At 42.6% G+C, this 24,999-nt stretch overlaps 1 protein-coding gene across 1 annotated transcript; it reads right to left on the reverse strand.

The window, feature by feature from the left end:
* Window positions 1-508: 508 nt before the first annotated feature.
* Window positions 509-4,672, reverse strand: LOC118367047 (heterogeneous nuclear ribonucleoprotein A3-like). The gene is made up of 11 exons (XM_035750025.2): window positions 4,519-4,672; window positions 2,960-3,082; window positions 2,729-2,875; window positions 2,435-2,645; window positions 2,257-2,343; window positions 2,087-2,155; window positions 1,946-1,999; window positions 1,710-1,847; window positions 1,460-1,588; window positions 1,297-1,367; window positions 509-1,192 (listed from the first exon to the last, which is right to left on the reverse strand). Exons 1-10 carry the CDS (start codon window positions 4,522-4,524, stop codon window positions 1,312-1,314), a joined length of 1,020 nt encoding a protein of 339 aa, XP_035605918.1. The 5' UTR covers window positions 4,525-4,672; the 3' UTR covers window positions 509-1,192; window positions 1,297-1,311.
* Window positions 4,673-24,999: the final 20,327 nt, after the last annotated feature.

The raw sequence follows: 24,999 nt of genomic DNA on the forward strand, positions 1-24,999 counted from the left end.
CTTCCCTTTCCCCTGTAAGGTCTGAAAGCTAGTAAGAACTTCCTGGTAAACTGCCATATCTAACTCAACAGGATCTCTAAGTGTCCAGGAACTCTAGTTACTTTTTTTGCTAGAATATGCTTTCCTCCAAGGGTGTGGCTCTCGGCGCTGCCTTCTCTTTTTTCTCACAACATGCTGACATGTCCACTGTGCTGGGACCGAAGAGGTCCTGTCTGAAAAAACACTCTGCAATCTTCCATACTGACCCGCTGAGGCTCAACTGAAGTGGCTTGTAGCTGTAACAATCCTACTAGTGCAATCCTGGCTAGGCGATGCGTGTCCCTCGCCCTAGGACTAGCCAAGACTCCCTTTCCATCCAGGCAGGGGAAAAAATGAATCTTTCAAAGTTCAGAGAAAACAAAACATACTTCTGAGGATATTGATTTGCTACACTTGATTAGTGATGACGGACATGACAAGAATCAAATCCTTCAATCTCTCTGAGCCAATGATGCACTATACTTCAAAAGACTTTACTACACAACTTTATTAAACTTTTTTCCACTTGTCAAAATATTTTTTACAATCTAGAATTCTGTTTACTGCATACAAGTAGTGTAAAACACATTTCCTTAAAATTGTTGTCTGCACTACTTATAACCACTTGTCACTAATAAAATACATGGGGTTCTTGAAATACAGATCATAATACACTTGATACAAAGACTTGCAATCATATTAACTTCAAAAGAAAAAAAAGACAGCTCTAGCTTATTTGAGGGCCTGATGCGTATAGACCCTTCTGACAGGACCAAGTTCTTCAAAAACGACAAAGATGAGAAGACCATAGAAAATCTATCAATCTACAGCAAAATAAATGTAGGACTATTCAAAACTGACTGGAGTTCGAAATACTTTTTTTATTTTTTTTAAACTCCTGATTCCACAGGCACAACAATACATACACTTCAGATGCACAAAAGGAACAATTATAAAGTGGGGGAACATCTACCACAAATAAGGTACTAGCTACACCCTTGCACTTTATAGTTTGTGTGTACAGTCTTTCTTAGGATTAGTTTCCCATTAAAGCTGCAATAACTTTCTGACTTCTGTTCCTCTACATGCTTTCAGACGACTGCCTAAAAGTACAGTAACCTGCAGCTTTCCTGACAAATCCTTGCTCATCTCCTCTCCTGCTAAGAACTGAAGCCTGTTGAATGGATACAGGATAAAACAAATAGTTATTCTAGTGTTGCGTGGGCTCACACTGTACTATACAGTCAGGTATGCTCAGTGTTTTCAAACGGAACTTACCCGAGCGTCATTGTATCAATATCGCTGTGAGCCGTAGCCATGCCCACTTCCACCGCCTGAGCCGTAGCCACCTGGAATAAACAAATGATTGACAGATGAGGGTTGTGTCATCACAACATCAGACAGCACGTCACCTCGTCCAGCTCAGCGAGAGAATACTCACCTCCATAGGGGCCACCACCAGAGTTTCTGCCACCAAAGTTGTTCCCCTTCATGGGACCATAGCTAGATTGCGGTCCTCCGTAGTTGCCAAAGTCATTGTAATTTCCACCCCTTCCACCACCAAAGTTCCCTACGAGTCACAGGGATTTATTTTTAGAATAATGTCGTCACATCCAATTACTGTGGGTTCAGCTCATTAAAACAGATTATGTGGCATGACAATATATACAGGCTAAAACAGGTGTTCGTACCTCTAAAGTTGCCTCTGTCATTGTAGTTATCATATCCTCCTCCAAAGCCTCCTCCCTGGTTACCATACCCAGGACTTCCTCCCCCATACCCGCCACCACGTCCACCTCTGTAGCCAGGTCCCCCACTGTAGTTTCCACCTGGACAGAAAAGCGCTCAGATTTGAGCAAGCTCTCTTTTAGAAATGCATCGTCAAGTTTCCGCTCCTTATCTGATGATCCGTTACGTAAATACTGACCCTCTCCACCGTATCCATTGTATCCATCCCCTCCTCTTCCGCCACCGTAGCCTCCTGTAACACACAAGATAATTCCATTTACATTGCTGGTGGGATTACGGTTCCAAATGTATCCACATATCAAATGGAAAAGGGACTTACCTTGCCCAAAGTTGCCACCACCAGAGTTACCACCTCTGCCCATGAAGTTTCCAGAGCCACCACCCCTATCTAAAAAGAAAATGCCAATATTGACACAGAAGTATGTTCTATATGTGCCACTCTAAAACATTCAAACATTTGGACAAATAAAGACGGGTTATTATGCTTACTCCTCTGATTGGACGCCTCCATTTCCTGTTTTGGGAGTGCTTTTCTGACTTCGCAGTTGTGGCTGTTTATTGTGTGGTATTTCTGAGCTGAAAAGAAAACAAGGCAAATCCTCATCAAAGGAATGTTTACTGATATTTAAAAATGAGCAATTCAAAGCAACAACAACCCCATACGTACCAACAATTTTATCCACAGTGTCATTGTCATCAAATGAGACAAAGCAGAATCCCCTCTTTTTCCCAGTTGCGCGTTCCTCCATAATGTCAATGGTCTCGATCCTCCCGTAGGACTCAAAGTACTCCCTGATATGGTCCTCCCGTGTGTCCTCCTTGATCCCCCCAACAAATATCTTCTTCACCGTCAGGTGGGCACCTGGTCTGTTAGAGTCCTGTGACAGAAGAAAAGCTGAGCAGTGAGCGCACACTTGTCACATTTTGACATTCGCAAATTAATGTGAAGCAGTTTGCTTACCTCTCTCGATACAGCCCTTTTAGGTTCAACAACACGTCCGTCCACCTTATGAGGGCGAGCTGCCATGCAGGCATCCACCTCCTCCACACAGGAGTATGTTACAAAGCCGAACCCTCTTGAGCGCTTGTTGTTTGGGTCCCGCATTACCTATATGAAACCAACGTATTAGCTCACATTACTCCTCATATAAATGCATTGTAAATACCAGACACTTGTGAAATGCATACATACCACACTGTCTGTGAGGTTTCCCCATTGTTCAAAATGGATCCTTAAACTTTCCTCAGTGGTTTCAAAACTTAGGCCCCCAATGAACAGCTTCCTGAGCTGTTCAGGCTCCCTATGTTCATGACCCTGTTAAAATTATTTAAAACAGGTATGCATGTCACACAACAATGCAATTGTATGAATAACAGACCATCTTATTTCAAACATTTTACAGTGTAATAACCTAGATTGTGATATCTTAGTGTAAATGTATCAAGTTAGAATTTTCTCATTAGCCAAGACTAAAACATTCTAGGGAAATCAGTTTTGCCACTTTACAAGTGTTATAAAATACATTTTATAGTGCAAATATTATGTAGCTAACAGGTATTTGAAAATGATGCAGTGACAAAATGCTAGCTAACTTTAGCACAGCTGCTTTTCTAACTTTTGGCTAGAAAATTGCATCGTGCTAGTCAGAGTTCTACAGTTACAATGTTGCAGTAATTTTGATTTGTAGAATGATGGACGTCTTCACAGTTCGACAAGTGTTTCAATGTATCATTCATTGGGATACATAGCCTATCCTACATTTTAGGTCTATGCTTTAGCTAGACTGTAAAACCAGATAATGTGATTTAACCAAACATTGTTTAGTATACTGGGAGTTACAGGTTTGGTACCGTTTGGTGTAGCACATAATTTGACCAAATTTAGCAATATGGTCTTAGATTCTTGGAAACTGGAGTCTCATAAAATGTCCTTGTCCATTTGAATTTAGAACATTCTCCATCATTAAAATAAAATGACTCCATCAAGTAATCAAACCACATGTACTCCGCCATCTTGTCCATTTCAAGTATTCTCTTGTTGATCGAGACAGGTGTCTGTCATGACATGCGGCACTTTGGGGTGGTTCCACCTGCCTCAATCAATGAATGAAGACTTGAAAAAGACAAGATGGCGGCGTACACACGCCTCACATTGTTGGATTCCTTTATGGCGCAAAACATTATTTATTTTTATTATGACAGAGCATTTTCTAAATTCAAACAGACCTCCTGCAACTGGACAATGACATTTTATGAGACCCCGGTTTCGACGAATAGTTAAGGTTGGTCGAAAATTCTGTTACACCAAACAGTAACGTTATACCTACCCAACGTTAACCTGTAACACCCAGTATACCGGATACCATTTTTTGGGGGGTTACATCACATTGTCTGGTGTTACAATCTGTAGCTAAGGCTTGACCTACAATTTTGGCCTATGTATTCCACTGAATGACACATCCAAGTACTTGTTTGATGTGGATACGTTCTATAAACCCCAAAAACTGCAACATTGTAACCGTAGAACTCTGACTCGCATGATAATTTTGCTAGCCAAATGTTGAGAAACGCAGTGGCGCTAACGTTAGCTAGCTAACGTTAATGTTGCCTTCCTAAAAATGCTGTTAGAATCATGTGCATATTATTTCGCTTCATCATTTTCAAAGACCTGTTTGCTCATAATACACTTTACATTGTTACGTGCAACGCAAATATATGCAGACACTGATAAACAATCAACATATTTATCACCTCCATTTTGCGAAGTATTCTCTTTCCTTGGTTCTGAGAAGAAAGGAAGCTACTGCACCACGTGATAGGAAGTCTGAACTGGTCGTGCAGTCGTTAACTGATCCAGGATCGGTTTTACCATAATGAACCGGATAGGCCTGGCAAGTTGATTTGATTTAAGATCAATCATTCAGAGTAAATGTATTCAGCTGCATAGTATACCTTTTTATTTAAATGTCCAATGATACAAGTGAAATATTTGTATTATAATGTATAATCTTTAACATTTGTGATGACTTTGTAGGCTAATCATACACGCTCCGTGTACGTGCCATGTGAAACAAAGACGTTGTCTGCTATCTAGTGGACACTGAAGGCAATGTACCAGAATAGCCACAGCTGATTGTTTTTCCCTTAGACATTAACCAGGTTTTTCCGTATTTTTCCATAACTACAAAGCAAAATAAATATTTTGTGCATTTAACTTGTTTGTTGCAGATGTATGGTTCGTGAATACATATATATTTTTATAAAAATAAAATGAAGGGAAAAGCAACTGTTTTTCAGTATTTGTCAAACTTTTTAAAATAGCAGACAATTTGCACTTGCATTAAAATGTGTATCTGAATACTCGTAAGTTAATGTTTTGGATTTGACCACTGTCAGTGTTGACATTGGACAGTACAACTTGAATATGCTATTGCCATCAGCTGCTTCACCATAAATATAGAATCTTGTTGAAAATCAGATCTGGACAAGTATCCATGTACTGTTTTATTGGATGGAATCATGTCTGGCATTACCATTTACAGGGTTCCAGGAAGAAATACAGCCCCAATAAAAATGACAATATTTCACTGTCATTAACCTTCATTTCTATTTATTGCCTATTTAGAGTTGTAGTGTGGTATGTCTTTGTTTTGGTTATTACAGTGTTGTTATATTATAGATGGTATTATTGTACCGTTTTTAAGTAAAAGATCATTCCAACTACAGAGACTAATTATATTGTTATAGCGTAGCATTTTATTAAGACAGTTGTTACAATGGATGAAAACAAGGATTCTATAGCCATGAATAACCATGAATGAAATAAGTCCCGTGTTCCACCCTTCACTCTGACACTGTCGATTGCATATCACCTGTGTTTGTTCCAGCACATTTATTTCTTAATTAAACTGGTAATGAGATTGAGGCCTGGTAACATTATTTCTGCTTCAGAGCTTTCCCTAAATTAAGGAACAGTAATAGTTGACCAGTTGCATCACCGCCTGGTATGGCAACTGCTCGGCATCTGACTATAAGGTGCTACAGAGGGTAGTGCGTACAGCCCAGTACATCACTGGGGCCAAGCTTCCTGCCATCCAGGAACTATATACTAGTTTGTGTCAGAGGAAGGCCCAAAACACTGTCAGACTCCATTCACCCAAGTCATAGACCTTTTCTCTCTGCAACCGCACGGCAAGTGGTACTGGAGTGCCAAGTCTAGGGGTTCTCATTTGCCCATAGCACCAGCTAAGAAGTAAAATATTAATGCCTGATCAAATGTTGTGCAGAGGGAACAGCCAAGGATAGCCCAGCAGTCATAAACAATATCTTGCTGCCCAGTCCAAGCCCATGCCAACCGCTGCTGTTTGAGGGGAGCAGCAGATGTGAGAGGATTTGTCGAATTCATGCTGTCAAAAACCAGGCAGTCAGTCATACCCTGGTGCAATTGAAGGAGGAAACGCTCCCAACAAGCATTTTAGAGGCCTGGAACAGGAGTTGGCTTTACACTGGGCTCAACATTACTTCAACGGAGTGACGTGACCATTGTCAGAACACATTGAATAATTTGTTTTCTCCTGATGCTAGATATGCATTTTCCAACTTTGTCTATTTGACGTTGGTGTGTTCTTGGCACCTCTGCGCTTGACAGTAAACTTTGGACAAAGCATAGGAATGTATGAACCAGCAACCTCTTCATTTTTTATTTATTTTCTATCACAAATTTTGAACTGAAATAGCACAAAACAGAAGCGGGCTGGGTGTTGAGGGAGGTTAGCTGAGCAGAGCTGAGCGTAGAGGCATGTGTGCTGCGGTATCAGCTCCTCGCAGATGGAGTTTGATTGATGCTCTGTGTACTTCTCCTTGCCCCAACCCCTGGACAGCATGTTTGTTTGGTTGTTGATCACACCCCATATTCTCTGAACATGGGGTGACAGCCCCCTGACACTGAGATATATCACAGACTACTGACCCAACCCACACATTATTACCAGCTACAGGTGGGAGTATTTTCTCTCCCAATCTGGGGTTCTATAAAACATTCTAGGAGTGACGTGTTTTTGTCATCTTTCATCTTGTTGCAGGACATCAAGGGTAATCCGCATTGTATGTGACTAATAGTTTATCTCAGCCCAAACTCACAGAGTAAATACCACATTAAGATGATGCTCTTCTTTGCACAAAGTTGGGTAGTTAATACACCGTACATATGACATGCAGTGCCTGAGCATCAAAATACTTAAAGCAGGTTTGGAGTCAATTCTAGTCAATGAAAAACATTGGAGAGAATTGGCATTTCAGTTTACTTCCTGAATTGACTGGAATTCAATTACAATTGACCCAATCTGTCACGCCCTGGTCTAAGTATTTTGTGTTTTTCTTCATGTATTGGGTCAGGCCAGGGTGTGGCATGGAGTTTTTGTATTGTGGTGTGTTTTGTCTTGGGGTTTTGGTGTGTATGTATTTAGGATTGTAGCTAGTGGGGTTATCTAGCAAAGTCTATGGCTGTCTGGAGTGGTTCTCAATCAGAGGCAGGTGCTTATCGTTGTCTCTGATTGGGAACCATATTTAGGCAGCCATATTCTTTGAGTTTGTCGTGGGTGATTGTCCTGAGTGTCTTGATGTCCTTAGTCTGTGTTAGTTTGCACCAGTTAAGGCTGTTTCGGTTTTCGCTACGTTTATTGTTTTGTAGAGTTTGTGTTTTGGATTCGTGTTACGTTGTGTGATTAAACATGGATCGCAATATACACGCTGCAGTTTGGTCCGACTTCACCACATGAAAACCGTGACACAATCACTGTTCAAAAGGACACATTTGAATTTCATTTCATACATTTTTTTAAGGATTTTAACCAAATGCATAAAAGCCTGCAGATAAATATAGTCTGTCATAAAAACAAGTTACACAGTTGCCTTTTTTAATTTAACTAGGCAAGTCAGTTAAGAACAAATTCTTATTTACAATGACAGCCTACCGGGGAAGAGTGGGTTAACCTTGCCTTGCTCAGGGGCCGAATGACAGAATTTTACCTTGTCATCTCTGGGATTCGATCCAGCAACCTTTCTGTTACTGGTCCAATGCACTAACCACTAGGCTACCTACCTTCCAACTGTCCAGTCCTGCACTAGATTATGTTTTTTGGCAGACAAATGAATGATGTAACCAGCTCCTGGAATAGAAGGGAATTACATCCTCTTTGGTTTTAAAGCTAGCACTTAACACACTAATTTAATACAAGTTTTATAACCATTTTAGAACTCAAATGTTTTACTATATATCTGTGGTAATAGTAGCCCCCGTCAGCAAAAGCTTCCTATCCAGTAAATCTTCATGGAGGAGGAGCTTGGTGCCGACTGTATCTTGAGGTGATGTAGAGCATTCATGCAACTGGTCAATTCCTTTCAAACTAAACCGTTGAGATGCAGAATCTTCGGCCACCACATCTATTCCGTCATGTTGAATTTTTCTCCCCAAAAGAGGTAAAGACATTGGCCTTGAAGACTTGGGCTCTTATTCATACTTCTGGTATGAATCAAAGAAAAAAAATGTTATGTTAAGCGTTCATTTGAGCTATGTGGGGGAATAAATTAATTTATTATTGTAACCTATTATTTTTGTCAGTAAATTATACTGTGTAAATTATCCTGATTGCTTATTGGACCAGTAGATGGCACTATGTGCCGATCTGCAATTCCTATGATTATTCCAACAGCTTTTTCAGTAATACAACATTAATACGTGATTGAACCATCACTAAAACTGGTGAACAAATTGGCTTCAAAATCACTCTGTACACTTTTGATGGTCCACAATAACGGGTAGTAGTGTCTGTCATTTTAAGCAGGGTTCTGCATAGATAGATATAGGGCAGGCTATGTCAAAACATTCCCTTAAATGTCAAAACTCCTCTAGATGGCGCTCTTGCCCATGAAAATGAATGATTTGTGGCTGGAGTATTATCATTGGGTTGATGCCACACTCTAAATGCGTACTGTGCACACCATCAAAGAGCGGGCCACCAACAAAAATACAACAATTGATTAAAGCGTCCCATAAGATTTTCATATGCATATAGCAATCCTATGAAATATCTGCCGTCGCCTAATCACATTCCAAGAGAGCCAGTTGACCTATTGTATACACGGTTGGAAGCTATAGCCTACAATACATCGTTTGTTTTCAAAATACTAGTAATAGGTCCTTAATGTTTCATTAGGTAAGTATTTTTTTCCTGGCTCAAGGAACATTTCGTAATTAAACTAACTAGAATTGTTACAAACGGTGGTTTCATTCACCCACAACAATATTCCAGGGTGTTTTAATTATTTCCCTTTTTAATAATGATTTATACTAAAACTGGGTCTTAACAGAGTATGTCGACCACTTTATTCTATGCATCTGTATTCAGTTCATATTCTGTATGGGAACAGCCGTCACACCCATCACCTGTCTGTCGCAGCAGAACCAGAGGGCGAGTCTTGACCTTGTCCTGGGAAAACGCAGCGGTTGTTCCGCGAGGGAAGCCTGCCATAAAGCATGGCCAACCTGGCTTTGGGCAAACGGACATACGCATGTGGAAACTGTGAGGAAATGGAGCATCAGAGCAGGGAAACCAGGGAGTCAATTTAGTCACTGTCTACCACCCCTTCTCATGCGAGTACAAAGCCAAGCCCGCACATCAGTGTTGACCAGAATCTCCCAGGAATTTAGGAAAATAACAATTCCTAGCATCTGTTTCCTGTACTATTGCATGGAGGAAATGGGTGTAATTCACACCAAATAAAAATAGAATTAATGGTGTAACAACTTATTGGGAGCTAAAGGTAGCATTTGTGGCATTGTTTTTGGTGTGTGTGTGTGTGTGTGTGTGTGTGTCATGTGAATATATGAGTGATCTGCAAACGAAACTGTAGACCTTGGCTGAAAGCTACTGATGACAGACAAGCTTCAGATAATCAGATTAGCTTTAGGCAAAGAGTTAATAGTTTCTAATAAGGGAAAATTGTGTGGCTTTTCACACCTCACAATTTTCTGACTTAGTCCAGGTCTAGAGCCTCTGTAGCCCAGGGCTATTCGACATTTCCCACAATTTGCATGCAGATTTGTTGACAATCACATTAATCATCGATAAAATGCCTTCTAAAGTTTATGGAATGTCAGATCACTGTACATTCTTTGTTCAAGAGGCTCATAAACAGCTCAGCATGGTCTCCCCTCCAAGGCCAAACACCAAAGACATGGTCTCATATCAATGGTTTTACCAGAGCCATTGGGATCCACATGTACACTCCATGTTTATTAGGTCTGCATAAGATATTCAACAAAAGGGAGTTGCTCTTTTGGCTGGTGAGTTCGGTGTCCTGCTATGCCAAAAACTGATTCCACACTGATGTCTGTATTTTGAAAATACCATTTATTGAATGTGGAATATGCCCTCTTTGCTGTTCCAAGTTGTCTGGGAAAAGCAGAAGTTTTACTCTCCGCCAATGATACCGGTTCCCTTAACCTTTTGCTCCAAACAGGCTGTATATCATTTACGGAATGTTATTTTTTCCTTCGGCGGTTCAGATTTTCTGCATTGAAATGAATTGCCTGCAATGTGCAAATCCAATGTTCATATTAGTTTTCCACAAAGTGACTGTGTGTTTGTGGAACTAACAAAGCAAGATGTTTTTTTTTTTACTTAATCTACTTCGACCTGCTTTCCGTCTTCCTAGGACATTAAAGCCTCCAGAGGATTTGGAAGACAAGGCAATTTACTTAAACATCCTCATAAAGCAATGGCCTTCTTGTATGGACTGATAAAGGAATAGCAATGTTTGGGAGTTCCGAGGATATGAAATCGATTTTCTCAATTTGATTTGCTGTATTGAATGATCCGTGTAGACTGATACATGGTCTCCGCCATATTGTGTATTGATACAGTCAAGATGGCGCTGGTGAAGCCTTCTTAATGAGCTTCAGGCCAAGGCTGGACTCAGGAACATTTTTCTCTCCTTTCTAAATATTGACAGATAACAGCAGCTGTCTTCACAGAGCTCTCTGGGAGTAATAAAGCAGTTTGGGTCGTTCTTTCTCTTTTAGTTTGTCAGCGACAACACACGTAATAACTCTTGGGGTGTAAAGCAGAGGAATCCAGCTACATAAAAATTTAATAAAATAGGGGAAAAAAGGCAGCCATTATTTCTTTAAAATGGTCACCTTCTTGGCCAGATTAAAGTGGCAACCATGACCTTTTATTGTTAGTCTCAATGAGAAATAGAAGGTGAAGAAGTGATTACATTGGAATGGATTGGTCTATTGATGTAGGAGAAGAGAAGCAGATAGTGTGCTGTAATAAAACTTTATTTACAGCACCTCAGTGGAGGAGCAACCGAGGTGAGGACTGCGCTGCTGCACAGTCTCCCTCTGCCTCTAATTGACTACCTGCTGCAGGAGAAACACTCTCGCCCCTCACTGGCCTGTTACTAGCCTCAAATGTAATTATAACCACTGCTCATTCTCTTACCACACTATCAAAGTAATGATGTGTTTAAAAGCTGTATTGAAAGAGCATTCACTTTGAAAAATTGGGGGTGACGTCATAAAGATGAAATGCATTGGTAATTACAGGGTGGTGTCATTGAGGTTTATTCTACAAATGTATGTGGTCTGCCTTGTACAGATTCAGGCAATTCTGACGCAGTTGTGTGTGCGGTCCATTCAGTGCATTTCCTTTCTTCCTGGGCGAGAGAGGTAGGGGTGGGGGAGCAGGTGTGGGAGGTGAGGGAGAGCCACACTACCTTCCCTAATTCTTGTGTACATACAACAAACGAGCACAAAAGTGCTGCTTTCACAGTTTCTGCTTGGCGACGTTGAGCTCCCAGCAGCCTGAGACGGAGGGATGATGAAGTCCCAAGGAGAGCAGGCCAGGTGTTTCCTGTGTCTCCGGGGAGAGGGGGACTACACCTGCCCACCGCTAGCCTGGGGTGATGGATCGATGAAGCAGGACCTGACTCAGCATCTCAAAAGCTCTACTTAGGATTAGGGTGCGGAGGACCTGATTGAAACCCACTGTCATCACACAAACAATAACACACATCCATCTTGGAGGGCCTGGCCTCTTCTTTCCTCCCCAGTGCTCTAGCATCACTGAGAATGATTGCACTGTTGATGACGAGAGGAGAGGGACAATTTATTGGATGAAAAGAAACAGCCAAATATCAGCAGACACAATGTCTAATGGCACCACTTGGATAGAATAAACACCATCTACATCGGGATGGGCTTAGCTGAATAAGGACCTGCTCACCTGGCCATCACAAAATTGACGTTTCACACACACACTCCACACGCACTCTTAGTTCACTGCTATTTCTGTAAACCATCTTTTAATGCGTATTGTTTCTGTGACCAGGAAATAAAGAACATCGGCTGGCTGTCATTCACAGTTTCTACGGTTCCTCTGCAAGAATATCACACTTCTTATGTAGCCTTATCGACAATGTTACTGTTGCATATGTCCCAAAGTCAACATGTCAGTCCTGCATGCTCTTTCTCCAGACACTAACATGATTAAGCAATACAGAATGTGAACTATTGCATCTGTTATTAGTACACCGGTTTTTATTTAGCTAATGTCCACTAGCAGTCATAAACATGTCTGTTGCATAATTATCAAGTGCATAATCTATTAATATCCTATTCAAGGAAGGAATGCTGCATGGACATCAAAGTCCCTCAAAAGGGTAGTAAATATGTCATAATCCAGCTGCTATTCATCTCCAAAATATCTTCCTAATGTTTCAAGTGAAGTTTTCTAAGTCGTATGTACAGGACACACATGGTATACGTTGTCCAGTGAAATGTTACATGCAGGTTCCTTCTCCTCAATGCAACAATAACAAATGATAAAAGATAAGAATGCGAACAAGTCAATGTCTCAGTAGGGAAGGCACTATTGTAATATTTATACATGTATTGGGTGGTGGGGGGGCAAGTGTTTGTTTGATGACTTGTGTAGAGAAGTGGCCGCGGAAGGAAAAATCCCATTCTCTCGTTTTGATCTCCCTCTCCCCCAGGAAGACATTTTCAATTAACAGATATAAAAAATGCAGCTAGTGTTGGACAGCACAATCTTCTTTTTTTCTTTCATTTATGCAAATAGTGCATTGAAAGCATCCAAGTCTAATATATATTTTCACCAAGAACAAAAATATAAACGTAACATGTAAAGTGTTGGTCCCATGTTTCATGAGCAGAAATAAGATCCCAGAAATTTCCCATACACAGAAAAAGCTTATTTCTCTCAAACTTTGTGCACAAATTTGTTTACATCCCTGTTTGTGAGCATTTCTCCTTTGCCAAGATAATCCATCCACCTGACGGGTGTGACATCAAGTGGCTGAATTTAAACAGCATGCTCATTACACAGGTGCACCTTGTGCTGGGGACAACCGTTAACTTTAAAATGTGCAGTTTTGTCACACAACACAATGCCACAGATTTCTCAAGTATTGTAGGGAGTGTGCAATTGGCATGCTGACTGCAGGAATGTCCACCAGCGCAGTTGCCAGATAATTTAATGTTAATTTCTCTACCATAAGCTGCCTCCAATGTTGCTTTAGAGAATTTGGCAGTAGGTCCAACCGGCCTCACAACCGCAGACCATGTGTAACCACGCCAGGACATCCTACATCCGGCTTCTAAACCTGCGGGATCGTCTGAGACCAGCCACCCGGATAGCTGCTGAAACTGTGGGTTTGCACAACCAAATCATTTCTGCACAAACTGTATCCCCAATATCCAGAAACTTCGCACAGCCATTGAAGAGGAGTGGGACAACCTTCCACAGGCCACAATCAACAGCCTGATCAACTCTATGCAAAGGAGATGCGTTATCCTGCATGAGGCAAATGGTGGTCACACCAGACACTGACCTGTTTTCTGATCCAATCCCCTACTTTTTTTTTTTGTAGGTATGTGACCAACAGATCAGAAGCGGTCGTGCCGTTTTAAGATGAGGGAAGGCGATATTATTGTTTTTTGGAGCATGGCCTTATTGCTATTATAGCATATTGGAAGACACTCATTCTCTCAGCTCAATGTAACACCGATAGGTTCAGGCTACTACATGATACTCAAATGTTCCCTATACCCATCATGAGGTTGCTACAACCTAGCCTATGATTTGAAGGTTTCCAACGTAGGTGCACAGGTCGAGAAATTTTAGTAATCAAGGTGACCGACATTGACACGTTCAATACCGCCTTGCACACTCTTGCCTGCATCGAGCTGATCTAGGGTGTAATCCTTAGTTCAACAGTTTCTATTGGACAAATTCAGGTATGTTTATCCCCTTTTCGTTCCGTTTGCTTCCATTTTAAGATACCTTTTTCAACAGAATAGGTGGAATGAGTACACCCCTGATCACATGCAAACACAGTTTAGTTTCATAGATGCCACGTACGTACAGTATGATCCCTGTGATCGTTGTAGAATTCCTTCTCACATCTATGCACTCTCCTCTCACCCTTTCCCTTCAAATGTGGACTTCAGTGCACAACACATCTACTCTCTGTGACCAGGCAAAAAAAATCTTTCCAAGCCATACCTAAATATCATAACTGCTAGCTGCTACACACATCCTACATCGTTGTCACCATATTATAATGTCATAGTTAACATAGCTACTAGAACTAAAGTGTTAGTAAACCTGCTACAATCATGCAGTACAGTGTACAGTCAGCAAGGAGTTTAGCAGTTATACTGGTGGGCCCCGGTGGCAATAAATTAATAAAAACAAAAGTTTACCTTGACTTGGAAGAGTTTCAGTGTTGTATAGCTAGCTAGCTAACATAGCGTCCTTCTCGGTTTGTGCTGAGTGTTTGAGGAGGCTAAACTAGTTAGCTGCATTTGCTAGCTAATAAAGTGAACGTTTAAAAAATATATGAAATATAGCTAACGCTTGCTTTAGTTAATGCTCCATTTTTTTTTATTTGTTCAAAACCGTTCAACTATTGTCTTTCTCTCTCTGAGTCAATTGCTTTCAGTACTAGATTCATTCTCTGATTCTTTGATTGGGTAGACAACATGTCAGTTCATTCTGCAAGAGCTCTCATAGGTTGGAGGACGTCCTCTGAAAGTTGTCATAATTACTTTTGTAAGTCCATGGAATGGGGTGAGAACCACGAGCCTCCTAGGTTTTGTATTGAAGTCAATGTACCCAGAGGAGGACGTACACCCTGGTGCTACCCTACAGAGTGCTGTTGAGGCTACTGAAGACCTTCAATGCAAAATAGTGTGTTTTAATCAATTATTTGGTGATGTGCATGTATTGTTTTATCTAAAAAGGATAACTTTTTAAAAATGTTTTACTATTTACATTGAATGAAATTCACTGAGGAGGATGAGCCTCCACTGTAACAGATGCATATTCATATTCATAGCTGATGGAAGTAGGGGTGCTGTAGCACCCGCTGAAAAATCTCAATACAAATCTTTTTTTCATAGAAGTAAATGCACTGGGCCTTTTAATAGTCCTGTATTAGCACACTGACTATAGCCATCTGCTGCTCGGGCAACAAAAATAAAATGGCCCCAAACAACATTCCTCTACTTCCCAATGTCTGTACTCCAGTCATTTGAAATTCATAGATTAGGGCCTATTGAATTTATTTCAATTGACTAATTTCCTTTATATGAACTGTAACTCATGCGTGTTGCGTTTTTATATTTTTGTTCAGTGAACTTTTTTCCCCTTCTTTTTTTTCTGGATGGTTTAACAGTCTTTGGCATCAAATGTTCTCTCATTCTTATTCATCTGTTTCGTAGGCTATAAACATGACAATTATTGAGCTAAATTAGATTGCTGTAGTAATATTGCCCCTCTATGCCTTTTGGTAATTCACTATGGAAAAACTTTATTGTAAAACAGTTCATATCTGTCACTGAGAATTAACTCATTTTGAGGAATTTTGAGGATAAACTACTCTTCAAATAGTGCAATACTTCAAAACGTCCTATGAGGGAGCTGTGCGCATGATGTCGAAGCAGATCAAACATATCTCTCTCTCTCTCTCTCTCTCTCTCTCTCTCTCTCTCTCTCTCTCTCTCTCTCTCTCTCTCTCTCTCTCTCTCTCTCTCGTGCTCTCTCTCTCGTGCTCTCTCTCTCAATGCAGGCAAAACATTGACATTACAGGCAAAACACAGAGATCTAAGAAAATGTTTTCGGTGCATGGAAAGGGAAAAAGTAAAGATCTGTTGATTACACAACACATTTTCTTTTATGTGCTATATACAGTATCTATAGTCATACGTGTACACACACAGTAAGTACCCCATATAACAAAATAAGCATGTGTAAATGCAATAAAAGTAAAGTGACATTGTGTTGGCAGCACACAACACAGTAATGCATCTATAGCAATAATTGTTTATAGTTCAAATTAACGTAACATCCAATCCTCAGCACCTAATAAATGACTCTCTCTCCTTTTGTATGTCAACTGATCTCCCCTAATTCCACCACACAGCAAACGTTCACTAATTTAGATTTTTCAATGTAGACAAACAGTACAAACAGTACAAAACATTAAGAACACCTTCCTAATATTGAGTTCCACCAACCCCACAAGGACACTGGCTCATGCTGACTCCAATACCTCCCACAGCTGTCAAGTTGGCTGGATGTCCTTCGGATGGTGGACCATTTCTAGCGTGGAAAAACCCAGCAGCGTTGCAGTTCTTGACAAAAACCGGTGCGCCTGGCACCTACTACCACACCCTGTTCAAAGGCACTTCAATATCTTGCCCATTTACACTCTGAGTGGCACACATACACAATCTATGTCTCAACTGTATCAAGGCTTAAAAGTCCTCCTTGAACCTGTTTCCACCCCTTCATAGACACTGATTTTACAGTGGATTTAACAAGTCACATCAATAAGGGATCATAGCTTTCACCTGGTCAGTCTGTCATGGAAAGAGCAGGTGTTTTAATGTTTTGTACACAGTGTATATGTACGCTTAAGAACATCTAACACACAAGGACAATATTATTCCTTTTTTATTTTTTTAAATGAAGACCTTTTTGAAAGGGATTTCATTTAGTGCTACAGTATGACAGTCTCTTGGGCTGGCTGCAGTTATGTTTAGGCAGCAGTGTTCTCTCATCTTGTCCTGCTCTGCTTATCTGGTCAGTGTACAGCAACGGGTCTGTAATGAGCACCAAGCCCACACCTCGGACCATGTGCACCGGCCGCCGTGTCCCAAGCGCTGTCTCCCACAGTCCTACACATAGGGGTGCCTAAATGCTTACACATGTCCACCTACAAAACACCCCCCTCCCCACATGTCCTCTCCCTAAAGCAGGGTGGCATGGCCAATTTTGGGTCGCAGGTCTGGGCTGCGATGACAGATTTAGAGGATGTTGTGGACTGTGCTGGACAGAAGCTACCCTATGGCGGATACGTGTGACACGTACCGTCCAGCGGTGGCGCAGAGTGATGACATCCTCTGTTTTTTAATGAGTGGAGTTAACATCCCCCACGTTACCTCAAGCCGCCTGGCTTGCCTGCCACACAGAGTGCTGTAAATCTGTCTGCCTACCCCACTAATACGGGAAGTATTATCTAATGACTTAAACGCCCAGGACTAATTTTCTATTGAGATGGTACCCCCCACACACCAACCTAACTCTTAGGGGTTTGTTGACCGATAACCTGAAAGAATTGGAAGTTCCTCCATTTTTTGGCTATGGCGCATCATTTGAGAGCATTCTATAAGTCTAAAGTGAATACTGTAGATTTTAATAGAGGAGACCGAAAGAGACATCGGGTAGGGCCCCAGACGAACCACAGACATCGCCTTGTTCTGCTCTGCCCTCCCTGGCCTTTCTCCACCACATTCCTGGGGCACACTAGGGCTTTTAAGGAGCTCTGTGTCAGTGCCCCCTCTCCAGCCTGCCCATCAGCTCTGATTTGTTGAGTGCTGGAGTCAAAGGGGACTACTTTGTAGATGGTGTGCTCTGCTTACCTGTTTCCCTGCAATATGTGCAGTAAATGTCACTCCGACACTCTCTGGACTACCTCAGATTGACGAACAGAGTTCTGTTGTTGCACACAGAGAAACAAGTAAACAACGGACAATAAATCCCATTCCTCTGATCTCCTTCGCCAAATGAGCTGTTACCAGGCAGGATAGTAAAAGGCAGCTGGTGCAGTGAGCGGTAAGCGATGGCCACTTCCTTTGTAGATGCAGTGCCTGGCATTTGTCTTCAGCTGTAATGCGACTGTGTTTTACAGCTTACCTCAAATGAACAGAGGGTAATTGCTGACTAGTCTTTTAACCTTTTAAATCCTCCTGAAGCAGGGGGGCTGGTGTGGCGATAGTGCACCTCTCATCGTTTTAGGGGAATGAAAGATGCTGACTTTCTTAATCCCTGCAAATTTGAGATCCCCCCCCCATTACAATGAACGTGAACACCTATGCCAATTATCATGAGGGAAAAAAAAAATATATATATTACTCAGTGATTTAAATCCAATATCCCTATGCACATTGTATTTGCACTACCGTTATATTTCCATAGGCCTTAAAACATAAGCACACAGATGCTTAGACAGTTTTTATTACCATTCAAATAGGATATCCAATGACTGTCATTATTGCTCACTGTGATGTGCATCCATAAAACACTCTTACACACAGGTCTGTTTAATATCTCACAGCCATTTCTCACATCATGACATCCTCAATATGGCGGAGAAAACTCCAAAGGGATTTAGGTCTGCGCATAATTAGATCATGTGGAGCTAAATCAAATTCAATCCAAATGAGAGGAGAAAGCCAAACCCATGACTGTTCTGTTGTCTATACTCTCTTTCTCTCTATGGCTCCTGATTGATCTGCACTGTGTTTTGTTTGAAGGTTGGAGCAGGGCAGCCTCCCTTTTTCTCCCCTCCCCCCACCGTCATCCTCAGCAGTCGAAGGAAAGAGTGAAAGGATGGAGCGTTTTCACCTCCCACTCCTCCCCGGGTTCTCACTGCTTAACCTTGACAAGTCAATATGATACAGGCGCAATGTGCTTATCTCCTCCTGACATTACCACTGTTCTCGGTACAGCCGGGGCACGGGGCCTGTTTCATTAGCATAGCTTAAAAACACATCACTCTCCTTTTTTTGACGAGCCAGCCTGCCCCGTCACTCTATGCTCACACACGTTACACAGCTCACTATCAATGCAACACAGCTAAGGCCACATGCTGTATGAACAGCTACACAAACACAATGGCCAACCTCAAAACATTTGGCTGCTTTCCAGAGCTACTATACCATACCTCGTCTTTTGCATTGAAATACTTGACAGAGCCAGATCATCCACTCTTTTGGAGTAATAAACCATATACTGTAGCTCTGTATGTCAGGCCAGTGAACTGACAAGTTGGATTGTGCACCAATCAGCCCCCGGCATCTGGCAGTAGGTCCTGCCTACCCGGAGTGGCAGCTAGCTCCCTGATCTCCAGCTGCAGGCAGGGTATCTGCAGGCAGGGTGGCTCCAACCCAGGGCCATTAGTCACAGGGCCCAGGGTACCACTCTCTCATCCCACCACATAAGGTGGTGTAATTGATACCCGTCAGCTCCGGCTGTAATCTCCTTAGTGGGCGGCAGGCGGGGTGGTGGGTGGGCATGGGATGCGTGCCTCTTGTTTGGTTAAGAAGGTGGCAAGCGGGGGCCAGGGCTTTGGCTTTCTCTGTGCCATCACTCCACTTGAAGGTGAGATGATTTAGGAGCTCGGGAGAAAGTTAATTTCTCTTGATCATTGTGTGCAACCTGGAGCCTTAATGGCGGCCGTAATTAATTCTGCTGATGTTAATCACCAGGGCTGGTCCCCACAATTATCAGCCCTGTGCAGATGGGGCGCGGCGCAGACATGAAAAATTAGGAAAATGAATCTGTAATGGGGTGGCAGATCTAATCTGCGTCAGAGAAAACAAAGTTAGGAAGAGCAAGGAGCCTGAGGATTCCAGGTGAAAGCCGGTGCCGCCGACAAGCCTGTGTGACAGAGCTGAAAAATGTTGCAGTGTCCGAAGTGTTTGGTAATTACTGGGCCATTGAATGGTTCTATTGTTAATTAATCACTGCAGCAGAGGTGAGCTGAAACATCTCCTGGCTGGGGATATCGGATGAAGAGGAAGGGAAGCTGCTATGCACACGTGCTGCTACTGGAGTCAACCAAAGGTTAATCAGGTTCCACTCTTGGTTGTGTGGGCTTTGCAATCAACTCCCATTCACTTCTGCAGGAGGAAAAAACAAGGAGTAATTGATAACTGAGAATGCAATACTAATTTCGATACACACACACACACGCACACACACACAATTTGGTTCAATCATGCTCTTACTGATGGGAGAATTACTAAAGCATTAGTGGTCAAAGGACAGATACTCCCAGAGGACGTTTCCTCTGCCAACGTCAAACAAAATTAAGCAAAATCACCTGATTAATTGAAACTGCAGAGGAGCCATTTTTCAAGCTCTTGCTTAGCTCTGGCAGTTGAGCGTGCTGTCATTTCTATTGGTCAGCTTAATTAGTCTTCTACCTATTTTGTCTTTAATAAGGCATGCCATAGGTTCTTGAGAAATTTAGGAGGTTAAAACAAATCATTATTCATAATCATTGTTCTAAGTAGTGGGGAAAACTTAACAATAGACTGAGCTGTTTGCCAACCAGGATTTAGTTTAAGTGTGTTATTAATGAGATTGGTAATCACTTCTGTTACATTTTCTCTTATACACTCATACGGTGTACAGAACTCCACTGGGAAAACAGGTATATAATAACGTCAACTGAAATGGTAAAGAAAATGATTCAGTTGCACCTATCCTACAACAGCTCAGACTTTAGGGCTAAATCGGGGCTAACACAAGTTATCAACTGTAGACATGGGGGAAGAAAAGTTGTATATGAGATTATAAATCTACTTGATGAGCCATTCTTTTGTGTGCCAGACCGCCAAAGACGAATTTCCATTTTGCACGAACCAAATGGACAATTAAGTTTTCTTATCTTAAAAGAACACATTGCAACTAGGAAACGTATCTGTTTTAGGGAATGCCTGCGTCTCTTCAGGTGCAGATCTGTGAGATAATCCTGACAAACCCCACCCACCTCTTGGGTGTCGGACATTTTTGGGCTGTTGTAATACCTATTGTTATCAATATAAAACTATTGATCATAGTACAACTAAACTCAAGTTTTTCCAATAATAATCTAAGGTCAAAAGCTAATTTTCCTATAATTACTCGCAAGCGGCACAAACAATTCTTAAGGTAAATGGCAACAAATGACAATAAATGAGGTGGCTGGCAGTGTTCATTGTTCTCCAGACCCTGGTAAGTAGTGTCACAGCAGCTGTGACCAGGTGTTTACATAGGGCACTACGGCACAGAAACATAGAACCACAGCACAGGGAAGAACAACCAATCGGGAGAGCCCTCGTGCTTTTATAATGAGCTAAAGGCCCAAGCCAAGGGTAATACACATACAATACAAGGGATATGTTATGATGATCCACAACTGAATCAATACAAGTTCATCATCGTTGGATGACAACTGCATCGCTGATGCCTATCTGGCTAATAGAGAAGTGTTCCTGTAGTTGAGGTAAATATTTCCCGCCACATCTCATTTTCAGCCAATGCCTGTCTCTGGCAGCTCTTTTACAAGGAAATGTGATAGAGATTTGCACATTCATAATTCCAAAAGATTATATGCTAATGCAAACTCGCCTGTTTGTTGGAGGAAATTGCATTGTGGTTATTAGTGTGACACCAAACGCTCCTCAGCCAAACGTCCTTACCGGCTCCCTGGTGCCCTCACTATTTGCATTTTTATTACAACCAGGAAGGGAAAGAGAAGTGAAATAAAAGCAGGGAATATCTAACGCCTCCAACTTGTGAGATTTAATTGAATATATTCAAATATTATTCATAGAACAATTACACTCTCATTCTACAAGCACATATTGCAATTGTCTTGTCTGTATTTGGTTTTTCTGGCCTCCCCTCACCCTCTGTGCACTCCCTCTAAATAAAAAATCTGACTGGCCTTTGTAGGAGACTCTGTGGAGGAATCAATAGGTGCATTAATTACTGCAATTCATTACCCAAATAAACATGGGACTCAACCTTTTGCTGGATACAAATTTGGGAGGCGTAAGCGTTTGGCCAGAGACGAAGGCCTGGCCTGGGGATCCTTATTGCATTAATCTACAGATCAAACTGTTGAGTGCCAGGGATCCTCCAGGGAACGTCCGACCTGGAATCAATCCCCACGCTCAGGCAGTGAGTTATGGCCATTGAATACAAAGGTAGTCATGTGACATTGCTGTCACTGAGAGCAGCAGTTCTCTCTTTCTTTCTCTTTGACTCTCCTTCTCTGGTCAATAATGGGGTTCTATTGGCCTAGCCCACAGTGTACTGGGCTGTCATGGCTGGTTCCTGCTACCCCCTCCCCCCCATGCTCCCCTGCATATCCCTGGGCTGCTCTTTGGGTCTCTGGGATCAGGACCATGGAGGCTCCTCTGAAAGCGCTTGGCAGAGGACAACGGTAAAGGACATCCCTCTCCCCGGCTGTCATCTCAACCGAGTGTGCCTATTTGTGAATTGTATCTCCAACGCTGGCTATAATAAAACATGATAATGATGGATCACACCAATAAATGACTGTTGAGTGGAATGCTGGGTCGGATCTGTGTGCGTGCCATGCTGTGTGAGGCCTCTACACACCCAGGATACATACAATTCACATGTAGCCTGTGTACAGTAAACACAGACAAACACACATGCATGCACACTGTTTTTTTTTTGTTGAAACGCTGTCCAGTTCCACCAGACAAAGAAATGCAAAGGTAAAGCCTCATTTGTATAAATCTTGCTGCTGTGCACTTCAGTCTTTCTGTAATTTCAATGACCAAATACCTGTGTGTTAAGATGGAGGACCCGGCAGTCTTTTTAGTTGGTGTGGAGTTGCAACAGTTGATACCTGAGTCAGGGGTTCTGGTACAAAATATACAAAATATGCAAATGTAGAAAAATTATGGGAAATTTGTTGAGCAAAATAACAAACTGGCCATCATCCTCGAGTGGAGGTAACTTTGCTAAAGGCAAAGCACCTCAAACGCAGGGCCCAAAGCCCATAAACTCACACATCTGAGTATATGTCTGGATTATAATAACCGCATGTCAATTAGACAAGCAGCTCTCCCTGAACGAGAAGATCAGGGCCATTTCTATCTTTTTGGGAGCACTTTAAGCTAGGTTTGGTTGGGGGGGGACACCTTCTTGGCAGAGCCAGGCCAATTTGCGATATTACAAAGGTCATTGCAGTCAACAAACACTTTTTTTTTCTCCTCAAACATCATCGCACGCGCAATTAGAAGAACACAATATGTACTGCAATGTCTTTTACCATGCTGCACTACGGCGCAAGCTCAGCAAACAAAAACAATAACGTTGGTGGGGCGGCCAGTGGCGCTGTTTCCACCTACTGTGGACTGCTACAATTCTACACATTTTTGCAGTGTGGCGTGGCTAAAATGTTGTCGTTTTAAAGCACATTTTCTGCAGTGACAAATGATATCTGATCATTTGCAGAAATGTTCGAGTTTCTTATAAACAATGTGCACCCCGTAACCAGGATAAACCAAATAACGAGAGGCCCGTAAAACTGTGGCTAAGCATCACATGATTGGCGCGCGCTCACCTCAGAAGTTCAACAGCGGCGATGAGTAAAGCACATTGATGGAACCAAACAAAGCTAAACATGTCTAGATAAACGTTAATGGTAACCACAATCTGGTGTTTGTGTTCTCTCAATGTATTAAGCACAACATTTGATGGGGCGAGAGATAGCATAGTTAATTTAGCAAGCAATGTTTATACCAAACAATCAGTCCATTTTGTTTGGGGCGAAATGGAGGGAAATGTCCATCTTGTCGCACTGTCATAGTCTCCAGTGTGCAGTGGGCCTGGTCCTGTGTACGTCTGGAGTGGGTCTCTAACCCATTGAAATTAACATTTTAAAATGGTTAGGGTTTTAGGGTGGGACGTCCCAAGGAGTGAGGATAGTTCTGACCGTCTGTAGTGTGCAGTGGGGCTGGCCCTGTCGTGTGGGTCAGAATGTGCAGTGAGCTGGTAGTGTGGGTCTAGAAGACCTCTGATTTAAGAAGACAAAGTCTAGGGCGCTCAGACATTGCGGAGCAAAGGGGGTCCTATTTATTTTCAATTTAGCTTTGGTAGGGGCGAAATTCTATCCAGGCAGGTTGGTTGGCAGTGCTCATACCCATGGAAGCCTCTCCGCCGAGGCAGAGAAAATGAGAAGGGTGAAATTGCAGCCTGACATTCCTGTATGTGGGCATTCCTGCATCTGCAGGAACCCCTCTTTATACATCCATTAGCCAATCATCTTTAAGCTAGGACAGGTGGGGGCGCTCCAGTAGAGTAGGTACCTTAACATTGGATGCCAACCGGCGGTAAGCCCAACAGAAGAAGAGGCGATGGCGACAACGGTAGACTGCGGTAGATGGTAGACTGACCGCCTGTCAGGGACCATTTTCTTGCAGTTTGGTTAACGACGGCGAAGGCAGGTTTTTGGCAGGCGGGAGCGAAGGACACTGTGTGGTAGCTAGCTCGTCCTACGGAGGACTCCGGTGCGCTGGAGGCGGGGGCGACACTGTGTGCTAGTTAGCTTGCTAGCTAGCAGACTGTGTCGCTAAGTAGCAAGCTCGTTAGTTAGCACACAGTGTTGCCTTCCGCCTGCTGTGTACTGGAGTAACTAGCGGAGGCGACATCGGTAGACAGTGTCCTTCTTTCCCGCCTGTCAGGCACTGTTTTTCTGCAGTTCTGTTAATAGTGTGTACTGGGGCTGGCCCTGTGTGGGGCTGGAGTGTGCACTGGGGCTGGCCCTGTGTGGGGCTGGAGTGTGCACTGGGGCTGGAGTGTGCACTGGGGCTGGAGTGTGCACTGGGGCTGGAGTGTGCACTGGGGCTGGCCCTGTGTGGGGCTGGTGTGTGCACGGGGGCTGGCCCTGTGCGGGGATGGAATGTGCACTGGGGCTGGCCCTGTGTGGGACTGGAGTGTGTACTGGGGCTGGCCCTGTGTGGGGCTGGAGTGTGTACTGGGGCTGGCCCTGTGTGGGGCTGGAGTGTGTACTGGGGCTGGCCCTGTGTGGGGCTGGAGTGTGCACTGGGGC

The sequence above is a fragment of the Oncorhynchus keta genome, chromosome 34 (genome assembly GCF_023373465.1).
Source record: "Oncorhynchus keta strain PuntledgeMale-10-30-2019 chromosome 34, Oket_V2, whole genome shotgun sequence".
In the NCBI taxonomy this organism is placed as follows: Eukaryota; Metazoa; Chordata; class Actinopteri; order Salmoniformes; family Salmonidae; genus Oncorhynchus; species Oncorhynchus keta.

Excerpts from the sequence above, each read along its gene's own strand:
- LOC118367047 (XM_035750025.2), bottom strand. Across the intron at positions 2,156-2,256 it reads GGAGGCGTCCAATCAGAGGA|ATAGGGGTGGTGGCTCTGGA; the intron begins GTAAGCATAATA and ends TTTTCTTTTTAG. Across the intron at positions 1,589-1,709 it reads TGACAGAGGCAACTTTAGAG|GGAACTTTGGTGGTGGAAGG; the intron begins GTACGAACACCT and ends TGTGACTCGTAG.